This window comes from Prionailurus viverrinus, chromosome B2 (assembly GCF_022837055.1).
Source record: "Prionailurus viverrinus isolate Anna chromosome B2, UM_Priviv_1.0, whole genome shotgun sequence".
Lineage (NCBI taxonomy): Eukaryota > Metazoa > Chordata > Mammalia > Carnivora > Felidae > Prionailurus > Prionailurus viverrinus.
In genome coordinates this window covers 23658956-23673366 of record NC_062565.1, presented here as the reverse complement: position 1 = coordinate 23673366, position 14411 = coordinate 23658956, and the positions used below count along the sequence as shown (strand labels likewise).

Here is a 14411-nt window from a genome sequence, read left to right as displayed (position 1 = left end):
AGGGGCGCCTGGGTAGCATAGTCAGTTAAGCGTCCAACTCTTGATTTTGGCTCAGATCATGATCTCATGGTTTTGTGAATTTGAGCCCTGCATGGACTCTGCACTGCCTGCTTGAGATTCTCTCTTTCTCTCTCTCCCTGCCCTTCCTCCACTCACACTCTCTCTGTCTCTCTCAAAATAAATAAATAAACCTTAAAATATAAAAAATTTTAAAAACCTTTATCAATGGGAGCATAGAATTCAAAGTTGGAAGAAACTATTATTCATTTAATCAATCTTCCAAAAATAAAAATAAAAAGCTCAACCCCCTTCACAGTCTACCTATCTCTTTTTTTTTTTTTTAATTTTTTTTTTCAACGTTTATTTATTTTTGGGACAGAGAGAGACAGAGCATGAACGGGGGAGGGGCAGAGAGAGAGGGAGACACAGAATCGGAAACAGGCTCCAGGCTCCGAGCCATCAGCCCAGAGCCATCAGTCCAGAGCCATCAGCCCAGAGCCTGAGGCGGGGCTCGTACTCCCGGACCGCGAGATCGTGACCTGGCTGAAGTCGGACGCTTAACCGACTGCGCCACCCAGGCGCCCCTCTACCTAGCTCTTATATTAGGATGACTCTCAAACTCAGATCGGTCTAGCCCTAACTTCATTCTTTTTTTTTCTTATTTTTTTTTAATATGCGTTCAGTTTTTGAGAGAAAGAGACAGAGCATGGGTGGGGGAGGGGTAAAGAGAAAGGGAGACACAGAATCCGAAGCAGGCTCCAGGTTCTGAGCTGTAAGCACAGAAGCACACAGGGCTTGAACTCACAGACTTGCGAATTCATGACCTGAGCTGAAGTCGGATGCTTAACCAACTGAGCCACCCAGGCACCTCCCCTAACTTCATTCTTGAGTCCTAGATCCAAATTTTCAACTGCTGGCTGGAAAGCTACACCCAGTTGGCTCACAGGTGTTTTAAATTCCATCTGCTCAAAATTGAAAGATGATCCCTGCAAACCTATTCTTCTGCACTAACTCTTCTGTTCCTTCATGAGAAAAATATATTGGACATTATGATATCCACATAGAGCACTATCATAGTATTATCACTGAATATCACCACCCCCTAGATTCAGCTTAAAATCTCCATCCTCCTTCACTGTTCCCAGTGCCCATTTTACTGGTTCTGAACTCAGGAGACTATAAACACAAGTTCCAGGGCCCCATCCACAGGTTGGGAAAGCACTGCTCTGGATATAATAGTTTCTCAATTAAATCAGACCAAGGGAGTGGGGAAGCACATGGGACAGTCTCTATAAAACTGCTTTTACAGGGCTGTGCTTGTGATGGTCTCAGTTTCTCAAAGGATGTTACAAGAGGCCGTATGTCCAGTATAGTTAAAATTACTCTTGTACTCATTACAGTGGTGTGGTAAAGATGCTCATATTACATCACAGAGGGGCCTTTTATGAGGCAGAGTCCCTGCCCAATGAGGAAACAACCCCAGGAGAGGCAGACTAGAGGGCAGAGGGAAACATATGTTGGCTTCAGTGACCCACTCGTTCCTTGAGGACAACACCTATTTCTACCTAAGAGCAACCCCGGAGGGCTATGGACTTTAAACAATGTTCTGATCAGACTCATCTCAGGGGACAAAGCAGGTAGGGAAGGAAAGGAAGCAATGGGAGGGGAGAGGAAGTCACTCCCCATTCCTGCTTCAACCAAAACTTCCACTCACCTGCTGTACAGATGGAGCTGCCATGTTTTCAAACAAAAGATTCCATCTGAACAAAGGGTTCAGTAGCTTTAAAAGAGTTTTAAAACTACTATTGTAGGGAAGTAGAGACTGGCAAAATCGATGGGGGACAGACGGCAGAAAACCTTGAATTTTAAACCGAAGTGCTCAGATTTTCACTTCAGGCCAAAGGTGAACTCCCTGCAAGGTTCTGTGGAAGGAACAGAATGGTTAGAGCAATGTTTAAGAGACCCAGTGTTCAGGATGGAGACCAGAATTGGGAGATAAAATGTAGGCACCAAACACCAGGTATTTTATAAGGGACTGAATTGGAATTAAAAAAAAAAAAAAAAAAGAGCGAGAGAAATGAAAGAGACATTTCAAAAGGAGAAAATTCTGGACTTTATAACAACTAGCCATAGATTTGAGGATAAAAGAAAGGGAGAAGTCCAAAATTATGTCCAGATTTTAGAACAAATGACTAAAAAGATTGTATCATTAACAGATACCAGCCATGCCTTAGACCATTTGAGCTACTATAACAGAATACCACAGACTGGGTAGGTTACACAGCAAACACATCTTACAGTTCTAAAGGCTGGGAAGTCTAAGATCAAGGCACCAACAGATTCAGTGTCTGGAGAGAGATCACTTCCTAGATCATAGACAGCTGTCTTCTCACTGTGTCCTCACATGGCAGAAGGGGTGAGGAAGCTCTCTGGGGTCTCCTTTAGAAGGGCGCCAATCCCAGGGCAACTCAGTCGGGTGGCTCAGTCGGTTAAGTGTCCGACTTCGGCTCAGGTCATGATCTCACGGTGCGTGGGTTTGAGGCCTGCGTCAGGCTCTGTGCTGACAGCTCGGAGCCTGGAGCCTGTTTCTGATTCTGTGTCTCCCTCTCTCTCTGCCCCTCCCCAACTCGCACTCTGTCTCCCTCTGTCTCAAAAATAAATAAACATTAAAAAAAAATTTAGAAGGACACCAATCCCTTTCATGAGGGCTCCACCCTTATTACCTAATCACATCCCAAAGGCCTCCCCTCCTAATACCATTGGGGGTTAGATTTCAAAATATAAATTTGGGGGGAACAAACATTCCATCCACAGCAAGCCAGATAGAGATACATGGAGAAAAGATGAGGCATCTTCTTTTAGATCTATGGAGTTGAATTGACAACAGGACACCATGGTCACCCCCTTACAGGCAGTCAATCTTAACTTCCATTGATTCACATCATCATTTCTATTTCATCACCAAGGACTATCTGCTGCTTAAGTCTTTGGTTTATTTCTGTTTCTAGTACATCGTGTAGCTCAAGCTACCATCACCTCTCACCTGAAATAGTCCCAAAAGTACTCTGGCCCTTACTAATCTTGTCTTTATACAGCGGTCATGTGATCTTTTCAAAATGAAAATCTGCCTCCCTGCTTTAAAAAATTTTCAATATCGTCCTAATGATCTTAGGGCCTCTGCCCTAAAAACTTATGCCAGCCAGATACCTTACCTATCTCTCCAGCCTCATCTTCTTAAGTGCTAGTTACATTTTAAGCAGTTCCATGCTCTGCCTTTTGTTCATAAGGATGAACTGTCTCCACCCACCCTGCAATCTCCAACTCCTAACCCTGCCAGGGTTAGCTTCCATTCTCCCTCACAATGTGCCATCAGTAATCTCTTCCTTGGGCCCTTCTCTGACCACCTTGCCTAGTTTAATTCCCCCAATCATGGGACCATGTACCTAAAGTCAAGACAAAACAGGGATATGCAGGCCTATTGAGAACAAAACAAGATATAAAGGATATTCTGATCCTTCTTTTAAGGTCTGGTGACAGTTAGGTGGCCAGCATAAGTCCTCTGTGGTGATGTGTATTTGCCCCATGAAGTTGACTGTCTAGGAAACATGAGCAAGAACACTGTGCAGCCCATTCTGCTGACCATTGTTACAGCGACCTAATCACACTAGAGGAATGATGTCATGGTTTCCTGTTTATTCAACTCTGCCTGGCAGTTTCTAGTGTTATAAAAAAGAAGAAGAAGAAGACAAAGACAAAGACGAAGAAGAAGAAGAAGAAGGAGAGGAAGGAGAGAAATAAGAGGAAGAAGAGGAAGAAGAAGAGGGAGAAGGAGGAAGCAGAGGAGGAGGAGGAGGAGGGGAGGAGGAAGAATCAGCACCTGAGTCTGGGGATTTATATTAATAATGACATCTAGACTAGGAAGTTGCTGTGGTAGAAGATCCTAAAAGAAAGATTAAAGCCATGAACTATCCTACCAGCCCCAATGGAATACCTGTGGTTGAGAGCTCCATACTCCATAGTAAACTGAAAACTCCTAATCTTTCCTAAAATGCTGCTACCAGTATAACCACTGAGTCAGCTAGAAGACAAGGAAGAGAGAGGTCACAGAAAGCCTTCTAAGAATTGTTCCTTAAGAGATGAGTCAGGGAAGTGAGGATGCATTTATCTATGTATGAAATACAAGGGCTCACTCAAAGTAGGCCTGAATCAGTGTTTGCTTATTGATGAATAAACAAACATTAACTAAAACCAAGCTCATCACCATCTCCTCTGAATCAAATTTTGCACCTGCTCTCCACACTCTGCCTTTCCACATTTTCCCAGGCTTCTAGGCCCAGTGGGTGCCACTTGAGATTCACCCTCCCAATGTATAGCCTTAATCATGCCACTGCCCCAAGCAAAGCCTGCCATGGCCCCCACTGCCTACACCAATGATTTGAAACTTTAGCTGTACATCAGAACCACCTTGAAAAGGGTGCAGAGACTATGCACTTGAAGATTCTGATGAGTAAAACAGAAAATGAACTATTACCTCTTACATCCTTTTTATGTGCCAAGCATTATTTGTACACTATACCCTTTTCATATTCTCCTGGAGATGTAGTCCTATCATGGTTGAAGATGAAAAAATAAGGTCCTGAGACAAAAGTAATTTGTCTAAGATCATATAGTTGGTAAATGGTGGAACTATAATTCGATGCCAACAAGTCTGTTGAATTTTTTATTGCACCATATGAGCTCTGGCCATCCAAATCCCTTATCTGGGCATTTGAGACCTTAAAAACTCTGACTTCTAAACTGGGTAAATTTCACTGCATAAAAATAATACCTTAATTTAAAAAGTTAATAATTAATAAAGTTAATAATTATCTTCACAACACTTGTAATTTTGCTTTTATGAGAGTAATCCTAATGGGTGTTAAGTGGTAACTCATTTCTTTTCAACTATTCTTGTTCATGAGCGTATTTATTTTTTCTTATCTTTTTTATTATTTATTTTTTTAACTTTTTTAACATTTATTCATTTTTGAGAGACAGAGAGAGACAGAGCGCGAGATGGGGAGGGGCAGAGAGAGAAGGAGACACAGAATCCAAAGCAGGCTCCCGGCTCTGAGCTGTCAGCACAGAACCCGATGTGGGGCTTGAACCCACAAACCACAAGATCATGACCTGAGCCGAAGTCAGGCACTTAACTGAGCCACCCAGGCGTCCCTTTTATTTGTTTATTTTTTTAATCATCAGCATATTTATTTAAAGCTATAACTTTGCCTTTAAGAATTGCTTTAGCTGTGTTACACAAATCCTATCATATAGTGTTTCATTTAGTTCTAACTATTTATTTTTTAAAACCAAGTGTCATTTAATCATATGTCACCTAGTTTCTGGACATGTGGGATTTTATTTTAGCTATCTCTTAAAAAATATTGATTCCACAATTGCATTGTAGTTAGAGAACATTGTCTGAATGGGATTGATTCTTCAGAATTTATGGAATTCTGTTATAAATGTGCTACATATATTTAAAAAGAATATGTTTTCTGTTTATTTTGGGTATATGTATATTATTTAAATTGTATTTTCTGCTCATGAATATCATGCTCTTTTTATGTCTATTTGACCTACAGTTCTTAGAGATGCCCGTTAAAACATTTCCAATTATGGTTGTTAATTTACATATATGTTTCTGTTTATTTTATCCAGTTCATGAGATTGTACTATTAGGTGCATGTAGACTTATAATAATTATATCACATTGATTATATCCATTGTTATTTAATTAAACATTTAAAACTATGAAATAATATACAAGCAAAAAGCTGATAAACTTTTATGCACCTTTGAAGAAATACTTCTACAATATTCCTATAACTGTGACTAAGGCTGAAAATAAAACATTGCCAACATTCAAAAATCAAAAGGTAACACAGAAAAAATCTAACCTTCCCCATCATGAAGCTACCTTTCCCACAAAGACTTCCATACACCACATGCTTCTTAGGGATCAGGCTGTTCGTGGCCATGCATTCATTCCGCCCTTCATTACACCCAGCCTCCACACCTTTCCCTGCACTGTGACTCCCACTGGGCAACCCCTCCCTCCAGCCCCACCTTCTGATACTTCAAGCTGTCACTCAGTGGTGCCTCTGTGGAGAACTTTCTTCACTGTGTCTGCTAGAGGGACTCTAGCCCTCTCTTCTCCGTATATCTTCACACCATAAGAGAAAAAAAAAAAAAAACCCTTCATCCAGTTTCTGTATTCTCCTTGTAGTATAGTTATTTTCTTTGTCATCTACTAGACATAAGCTCCTTGAAGGTAGGACCAGGGTCTTGCCAACTGAATTTCCCATAGCTTCTGATTCAGTATAAGGCATATGCTAAGTGTTCAATAAATATTTTGAAGAAATGAATGGAATCTGTCTTTAATTCCCTGTGGTTCATTAGCAAGGTACCTGGCAGTTTACCCTTTAAAATGTCTCTTTATCTTAATTTCTTCTCCATTTCAATTGCTACTATTTTATTTCAGGCCCTTATCACCTCATACCCAAATAACTGCAGAAAGAGAAGGAGAGAAAGAGAGAGAGAAAGGAGGGAGAAAAAGAAGAAGAGAGGGAGACACAAGAAGGAACTATCCTTTGACTTTCTCCCCAGACCAAATACATCAGAATTTCTAGAGAAGGAGCTGAGGTATTCATATTTCAATGTGCCACTAGGATGGAGAACCACTTCCTGTTTCGTCCCTCTTTATTTAATCAAATTTACCTCTAACCCTTTGATACCAGAAACAATTCTTTTAAAAACAGAAGTCTTGGGGCACCTGAGTGGCCCAGTAGTTTAAGTGTCCCACTCGATTTCAGTTCAGGTCACAATCTCATGGTTCATGGGATGGAGCCCTAGATCAGGCTCTGTGCTTACAGTGCAAAACCTGCTTGGGATTCTCTCTCCCTTTCTCTTTGCCCCTCCCCCCCACATGTGCTTGTACTCTCTCTCAAAAAAAAATTCTTAAAAAAGAAAAAAAGGAAGAAATCTAATGGCTTTCAAGGCTTACATAACGGGCTCTGTCTGCATACTATATTCAGCTCCTTCTTCCTACAGGCACCTCGGCTCCACTCCGCAGGTTCCCCTGCCTTTCTCCCCTCCTGTCCCTACATTCTAGTCACCCTTCAAGGCCCTTCTCATGTCTTGCCTCCTTCAAGAAGCATCCCAGCCTCAGTTCCTGTCCCTTTTCTAAATCCCTGTGGTTGACTTAAGCCTTGCAATTCCACACATAATCCCACACAGTGAATTTATCACCCCCATGAGTCCATGTACTGGTCTTCCCAACAAGATCACAAACTTCACAGGGGCAAGAACCATAGCTAAAGATCCTCTACCTTCCTCCCTCCACCCAAGCCCCTAGTGTGAAGAAGAGATGGTGTGCTAATTGAATGCTTTCTCCAGAAGGGGCCCTTTAACCCAACCCTCTCCTGTTGCAGACAAGGAAATGACGAAGCAGGAAGGTAAAGTGATTTACTGGAGGTCCCACACCTAGTGAATGTCAGAGCTCAAATAAAAGTTACTCAAGTCTACTGAGCCCCATAGCTGTTATTGTTGCTTAATCACGACTGTCTGTTTCCTTTTTCTCTCCTCCTGCATTCCCTCCTGCCCTGTGTCCTATCACACTGTAATCTCCTCAGTTTCTCCTCATGGAGAGCAAAAAACCTTCTTACTTCTCTGACTTTGCCTTACAAGCTACATCTTTCTCAGGGGTAGGTCATTTACCTGCTGTATTTGGTGGCAAGCCCAGAGAACAGCCCAGTACCACAGCGCTCTGGGTAATTCAGACCCTAGGGTTATTTTCTGAAAATCTTCCTTGATGATCATTTGTTGTGTGTATGTGACTTTGTCTTCTGGGTGGGTGGAGGAGGTATATATCTGTGCTGTCTGGTGAGGGGCTTCAACATAGGCTACAGGAGGGCAGGCTATTACTGGCAGAGAAAATTAAAAAACAACAGTTAAGGGGCTCCTGGGTGGCTCAGTTGGCTGAATGTCCAACTTCTGCTCAGGTCATGATCTCATGGTTTGTGAGTTCAAGCCCCATGTTGGGTTCTCTGCTGTCAGCACAGAGCCTGGAGCCTGCTTTGGATCCTCTGTCCCCCTCTCTCTCTGCCCCTCCCCCACTCATTCTCTCTCTCTCTCTCTCTCTCTCTCTCTCTCTCTTTCTCTCTCAAAAAAAAAAAAAAGGAAAGGGAAGGGAAAGGAAAGGAAATGAAAGGAAAGGAAAAAGAAAAGAAAAGAAAAGAAAAAAGACAACAGTTAACTAGAAGTAGACCCTGCTGCCATCAAACTGAAGGATTTCAGGCTAGGAACATGTGGCAGCGAGAGAACCAGAATTCTCCACTCGAGCAATAATAACTGTGTTATCCCAAGTCATTGGCAGACTTTGAAGTAATTTACATTCCTGGGGAGGGGAAGGAGGGTGGCAGAGATGCCAGAAATTCCTCTGAATTTCTTCCTGGGCAAGGCTGTTGGCAGGGTCTCAAGTGAAGGTAGAAATAGAGTAAGAAAGGAAATGAAGAAGACAGAGGGGGTTGGGTCCCCACAGGTGGCTGCCATCCCCATTCTCAGAAGTTGATGGCTTTGATTAGAGACCCAGGATGGTCGTGGGTGAGTAGCGCCGCCCTCCTGGTTGCAGCTGAAGGGCATTCATGACCAAGACAGCTGCTGAAGGTGCACTATGTCCTATCACAGTGGGATCCCCCAATCCAGGGAAAAAAGAGGCTTTACCTCCTTTATATACTCATTCATGCCTGGGACAACTCTGCTAGTCTCACAGAGAGAGAGAGAGATTGGTAGAGCCAGAGGACTGTAGAGCTCAAAATGGCTCCTGTTGATGAGAAACTGGATGAGAGAAGAAAGAAAAGCATTCACCACTCATTCACTACAGATATCCTGGACCTGAGAACTAGGGGTGAGAGGTTCTTTCTAGTCTTAGCTCTGTCTCTTACTAGGTATGTGACCCTGGGCAACTCTGTTAGTGTGGAGGTGGTTCATCATTTCTGTATTTATCACATGAAGACATCTAGTGAAATGGCCCCTGGAGATGGGGCTGATGATTCTCTAACTTTAAGCCCCCATTTTATAGTCAGGAAGCGAGGGCAAGGATCACACAGCAAGTTAGGGACAGAGCAGGGCTGGAACTGCCTCCCCAAATCTGGTGCTTCTCTGCCTATCAGACACTTCCATTCCTTACATACATGATCCCCAGCTGCTTTGATAGCAGTAGCAAGAGAAGGTTCCTTGATCAGTAAAGCTGGGGGAAATCTACCCCCAAGAAGGTGGCCTGCATGGCATCACTTCCAGATGCTCACGAAGAACCCCTCTGTCCCTTTCATGGGGGGCCCCCAACAGAATTAAGGAAGAGTCAGATTTCACTGTGTGAGTGATTAAAGGCCACTTGGTCATCTGTATTATTTGAGCTTTTCATAATTGAGTAGATATTTGCCTATTACTTAATAATTACTTAACGGTTGAGTACAGATTACTTAATAATTGAGTACAGATTCTTAGAAAGTTCTACCACTAAATTCATTTATTTTGGGTTAAGTAGTATTTGATTGGTAAAACATCCAAGTGGTGGACAATGTATGCATGACTTCTCGTGGATAAAAACAGCAGCTCACATTTGTTGAGAGCACAACATGTGCCAGGAGAGTTGTATACATCATTTCACTTCACAGTTAGGATAATCTATGAGGTATGTGCAGCTGTTAGCAGCATCTTACAGATGTGAACCCTGAAGGCTGGAGGGCTAGGTCATCTGTCTGTTCACACAGGGAAGGTATGGAGCCAGTATACAAACTCATGTCAGATTGACTGCATGGTCCATATCCCTAACCCCTACACCATATTGCCTCTCCATACATACTTTACCTGGCAGCAGAATGTCTTTAACGCCTTTTCTGAAATCAGGTTTTGACAGAGGAAGAGAGATAAGAGTAAGGGCCTCAGAGTGCCTGGGTTCAAGTCCCAGCTTCACCACTAACAGCATTACTTCAAGGAAGTTAACTTGTATAGATTGTAATTCCTCATCCACCAAGCAAGAATTATAGAATCTTGCTCAGAGAGCTGTTGTGAAGATTAGAGAATACATCTGCAATGCACAATGCAAAGCCTGCTATATAATAAGCTCTCAATAAATATATTATCATTACGGTTCAAGAGGCCAAAGACCAACCTGGACCCCTTCATTGCTGCTGGTCAGCCCAGAGGGAGGGGTCACACTCCCCAGCTATCAGCTTCTTCTGCTGAAAGCTGAGCATTCCCTGACTTAATGCAGAAAGGCAGCTTCCAAGAAAAGCACATTTGAGGGGCGCCTGGGTGGCGCAGTCGGCTAAGCGTCTGACTTCAGCCAGGTCACGATCTCGCGGTCCGTGAGTTCGAGCCCCGCGTCGGGCTCTGGGCTGATGGCTCAGAGCCTGGAGCCTGTTTCCGATTCTGTGTCTCCCTCTCTCTCTGACCCTCCCCCGTTCATGCTCTGTCTCTCTCTGTCCCAAAAATTAATAAACGTTGAAAAAAAAATTTAAAAAAAAAAAGAAAAGCACATTTGATCTCAAATTAAACTATGACATAAAAGATCAGCTGCCATTCATACGGAGCACAGTAAGGACAGTTGGACTAGTTGGGGGATGATATCAGCCCAATTAGAGTCAAGTCAGACATTCCCCACGAAACCTCAGTACCCGTCAGAAGTGTTGGCCAGTGCTGACTACCACCAAATTCCTTAAGCGTTCTTACTGGTTTAGCAAAACCTCATTTTTCCCAGTTCCCTGTGTTGGCAACAGTGATCTTGATGTACTACCTGAGTTAGGGCTTTGCTCAGCTGTATATGACATGAGTTAAAATCATTTTCAAGATGAGTGTCTTAAAAGTCACAGGGAATGACCTCAGCTTTTTTTATTTATCCAAAACCAGGATACAGGAGTGCTGACGCATAGGGGCACTTGTACCCCAATGTTTATAGCAGCACTCTCAACAATAGCCAAATTATGGAAGGAGCCTAAATGTCCATCAACTGATGAATGGATAAAGATATTGTTGTTTATATACACAATGGAATACTACTTGGCAATGAGAAAGAATGAAATATGGCCTCTTATAGCAACGTGGATGGAACTGGAGAGTGTTATGCCAAGTGAAATAAGTCATACAGAGAAAGACAGATACCATATGTTTTCACTCCTATGTGGATCCTGAGAAACTTAACAGAAGACCATGGGGGAAGGGAAGGGGAAGGGGGAAAAAAAAGTTAGAGAGGGAGGGAGGCAAACCATAAGAGACTCTTAAAGACTGAAAATAAACTGAGGGTTGATGGGGTGTGGGAGGGAGGGGAAAGTGGGTGATGGACATTGAGGAGGGCATCTGTTGGGATGAGCACTGGGTGTTGTATGGAAACCAATTTGACAATGAGTTTCATTAAAAAAAATTTTTTTTAAAGCCAATTCCTAAAAGTATAGACTTTCTAGAACTATCTCTGACTATGTGTTTCCATAAACCTTCTGCCACAAGTGGATGCCAATCCACTCCCTGCTCTGAAAACACAACATGCTTTTCCATGACTCTGACTTTGCTCTTGCTCTCTCTACATCACAACGAATCATTTCCAACTCTCCATCAAACACACTTTACTTCCTCGTTTTCAGACCTTTTGTATAAGACGTCTTTTGTATAAGACCTATGTCTTTGTCTCCCTACTACACTGAAGGTCACTTGAGGACAAGGACCATCTCACTGTCATTGTTATGTCCACTAGCCTATTACAAAAGGGAAAGAGAGACACTGAATTGGTCCTTAAGGTGTATGCCCACAAATGTTCATGATCACAAATGGCAGTCTTCCCACCCTCATGATGAACATGAGGCCATTTGGCTTACTAACTCTTTAATATATTGCAATACTTCATGATACGTTGCAAATAAGCAAGATATTGACATCTACTGAGGTAGAGAAGAGCAAGTTTGACAATTTTGAAAATTGTTTTTTATCCTTTATCGTTTTAAATGCATTGCTACCATGATGCAGTGCTTAATGATATTTATTGCTTCCACCACACAAGCACAAAATGCTGGCTCACTCTCAAATCCAATATGGACCTTGTGGAAAGTAGTTAAATGCTGTGAGACTTCATTTTCCAATTACTTTAGTAAATTCCTCTTGTGGGGATTGTAATTGCAGGTGGTGATCAGAGAACGCAGAGATCTCAGAAGAATTTTATGGCATTCCAGGCAGGACACAGACCAGCCTGGGGAAAAGAAGAAATAAGAGCTGGAGATACAGGGAATACTACTAGGAAGTTATTTCTGAAGAGAAACAATGGTAAGACCTTCCAGCACCTGAATTTGTTCTGATCCAGTAGGGCAGAATTCTTAGAGGGACCCCTTTTTATTTAAAACTAGTAATCGTACCAGTACCTGTTCAGAAATTGTTCAACAGAAGCATTCTGGTTATTCTACAGTTATCATTCCATAGCTGTTCTGACAACTCCTTCTCTCTTGCATTCTCCTTTCCTCCTCTCTTGAATTCTCCTTCCATTCTCTGAATCTTCTTCTATCTGGCCTTTCTAAATTAATTTTTTTGTAGCTAGAGCTTCCCCTTTACTGCAATGGTTACTTTCATGTCTCTTATTGCTTTCTTTAATAACTTTTAATGACCTAAGAAATAGTTGGCTGGGTTCCATTTTCTACTTCCTCCAAGTCAAATGATAGCACATCCTTTACCCTGTGTTTATAAATATCAGAGAAGGCAGCATTAATTTGTTCTGCCTTATCTTCACTAAGGCATGCCTGGATTTTTGACAGGATGAAATTGAACGAGAAAGTGGTTTTCTACATGGCTAAGAAATAACAAGCAAGCCCAGATGTCATGAGAGCTAGCAACCTGCAGAAGTCATCTGTCCGTCCTGTCATTGATTTACTGTACATGGTTTTGGGTGCCTCCCATCAGAAAAGCATGGAACTATGGGCCTCAGGGTAGACAGCCGGGAGTAAGACAAAAACACTGCCTCAAGGAGCTTTTGTTCTGCAAGGGGAATAAGACAAGTGCTCAAATCAATACGATACAGGTTGCAGGAGATAGGTGCCCCAACAGAGGCTACAAAGAACTATGGAAGGTCAAATGAGGGAGAGATTACATCCCATAAGAAAAGACCTGGTGGAGATCTAAGTCAGTTTGGGGAATGTTAAGTTTGAAATTAGTGGGGCATTCAGATGTAAGCATTAGCAGGCAGTGAGGACATGGGACAGAAACCAGGAAGAGAGAGGTGGGTGAGAAGCAGGGTCCAAAGTCATGTTTGAAAGAGTGTGTTCTCAGCTGTTTGACTCCTGTTTTGACTACTAGGATACTTTTACTGCTACAGCTCCCAGAGCCCACGTGCAGCTGGGGGTTTTAATTTCCTAGCAAAGAGACTTCCTGCCACAGCTGAGGCACCCAGGACCTACAGTTAGGGACTTCTGCTTAGGCAAAGTTGTATTTCAGTTCTTAAAATGAAAGTTTTTTGTTTGTTTTTGTTGTTTTTCTGATTTTTAAGGTAATACATGTACAATTTTTTTTATTTTAAAAGTATAAAACAAATTTTAAAAAACCATTCATATTTCATATTCATATAACCTACTATTCAGAAAAAATATTTTATAGTACTAAGCTTTTCTATGTAATTAATGCAATTAATGCAAATTTATATCTATATATTGATTCTTTTTTTAACTCAAGTATTTTTTTAAAAACAATTGGATGATGTTAGACATATTTTTTGGTATTTTTTCTCTTTAAATAATACACCATGGCCTTACATGAAATACACATCTACATCAACATTTTGGATTCCTGCAGAGAATCCCAACTCCTTACTGATAGGCACTCAAATTATTTTCACTTTGAAACTGCTTTTAGGGGCACCTGGGTGGCTCTGTCAGTTGGGCATCCGAATTCTGCTCAGGTCATGATCTCACGGCTCCTGAGTTCCAAGCCCGGCGTTGGGCTCTGTGCTGACAGCTCAGAGCCTGGAGCCTGCTTCAGATTCTGTGTCTCCCACTCTCCACTCCTCCCCTATTCATACTTTGTCTCTCTCTGTCTCAAAAATAAATAAACATTAAAAAAAATTTTTTAACTGCTTTTTTTTTTTTTTAACTTTATTTTTTTTTTAATTTTTTTTTTCAATGTTTATTTATTTTTTGGGACAGCGAGAGACAGAGCATGAACGGGGGAGGGGATGAGAGAGAGGGAGACACAGAATTGGAAACAGGCTCCAGGCTCTGAGCCATCAGCCCAGAGCCTGACGCAGGGCTCGAACTCACGGACCGCGAGATCCTGACCTGGCTGAAGTCGGACGCTTAACCGACTGCGCCACCCAGGCGCCCCTTAACTGCTTTTAAATGATA

General features: G+C 42.1%; 1 protein-coding gene across 2 annotated transcripts in view; it reads left to right on the top strand.

The window, feature by feature from the left end:
- Positions 1–1500: 1500 nt before the first annotated feature.
- Positions 1501–14411, top strand: part of CDYL (chromodomain Y like) — a 245425-nt gene continuing 232514 nt past the window's right edge. For both annotated transcript variants that reach the window (XM_047858934.1, XM_047858933.1), the window contains exons 1-2: positions 1501–1637; positions 12211–12351. In XM_047858934.1, the coding sequence (XP_047714890.1) occupies positions 12349–12351 (3 nt within the window). In that variant the 5' untranslated portion in view covers positions 1501–1637; positions 12211–12348. The remainder of the gene's footprint in view (positions 1638–12210; positions 12352–14411) is intronic.